The 1,416-nt window shown below is 48.8% G+C and overlaps 1 protein-coding gene across 1 annotated transcript; it reads right to left on the minus strand.

Moving 5' to 3' along the window:
- Nucleotides 1-14: 14 nt before the first annotated feature.
- LOC118477741 (piggyBac transposable element-derived protein 4-like) lies at nt 15-1,294 on the minus strand (the record flags this gene model as incomplete). Its single annotated transcript, XM_035969957.1, is given in 1 exon segment — nt 15-1,294. A coding segment is annotated over 1 exon segment (1,059 nt), but the record flags the coding sequence as incomplete, so codon positions are not given.
- Between the last annotated feature and the right edge of the window lie 122 nt (nt 1,295-1,416).

Consider the following 1,416-nt stretch of genomic DNA (forward strand, 5'->3'; position numbering starts at 1 on the left):
ATGAAAGAATAAAAAAGTTAAGAATGATGAAAGTCAAGAGATAGAAAAAACAACAAAAATAATTAAGATTTTCTTACCTGACTTCTACGATGTGGAGACTTGATATAGGTAATCCAGGGCATAATCCAAGCCAGAAAACACAGACACATGTGGCACATATATTCCAATAGAAAAAAAAAGAACACATCACAGGTATTTGCACTATGTACACTTATTTACAGAGGGTGCCAGCAGATCACTGACGCCAGAAGAAACGCTCGGTGTGGTACTTTTTATAGCACCCTACCAAGCACAGGCCTGGTTTGCTTGGGCAGTCGGGACAATAATACCGAGTGTCTCTTCGCGTGCCCTTCCGTGCACACACACGGCACTTCTTTTGTGGCCTTGCTTTTTTTTCTGTCGCTGGCAGAACCTCAACAAAGTGCCGACCGTAGAGTCTTACGCTGTGGTCATCCTCCACAGCATCTGCCGGATTGCCGTCACCGAAGATGAGGTCTGATAGGACATCTTTCTGAAAAGAAAGGAAGGTGCCTTCGTTGCCAGCCTTCTGATACAGAATGAAGGCATTCAAAAGCCCAATCTGTATGAAGCGGATACAGAGCTTCTTGTACCACTTCAAACTTTTCCGTGTTGCATCATAAGGCTGCAACATCTGGTCATGGCGATCAACTGCACCCATTTTTTGATTGTATTCCACAATCGCTGGAGGCTTCTCTCCGGTGCCCTGTGGTGGGTGACAAGTCGTCAGCATGTAGACGTCTCGCTTGTCTACAAACTTTTGGGCCAGAAGTGGTTCGCTGACGCAGCTCTCTGTTCGGCCTTTGGGGATTTGGAGCTGCCGAAGGCAAAGCGGCGCTCTGTTTGCTCTCAAAGTCCCGCAACACGAGGTACCCTTTGAATGAAGAAAGGAAAATAAGTCAACCGATGAGTACCAGTTGTCAACAAACAACTTGTGCCCCTTGTTCAAAAGAGGCAGCATAAGGTGGACTACCTCTTTTGCGGAACACCCCATGCTGGCACAACCTTCTGGCAGCACTTCATTCATGGCCTCGGTATTTTCATCCTTTCCAGTGTACACACGAAATCTGTACGTGTACCCACTGCTATCGCACAACATAAACGATTTTATGCCGAATCTGGCACGCTTGAGCGGAATATACTGCTTGAACAGCAAGCGGCCTTTCCACAGTAGTAGGGACTCATCGATCGCTGTGTCCTGACCAGGTTCAAATGCAGCCTGAAAATGTTGCAACAGGTGGGTCAGGACAGGCCGAGGCTTGAAGAGCCGGTCCCTGTAACAGGTGGGTCAGGACAGGCCGAGGCTTGAAGAGCCGGTCCCTGTAACAGGTGGGTCAGGACAGGCCGAGGCTTGAAGAGCCGGTCCCTGCAACAGGTGGGTCAGGACAGGCCGAGGCT

This window comes from Aplysia californica, unplaced genomic scaffold (genome assembly GCF_000002075.1).
Source record: "Aplysia californica isolate F4 #8 unplaced genomic scaffold, AplCal3.0 scaffold00201, whole genome shotgun sequence".
NCBI classification, from domain to species: domain Eukaryota; kingdom Metazoa; phylum Mollusca; class Gastropoda; order Aplysiida; family Aplysiidae; genus Aplysia; species Aplysia californica.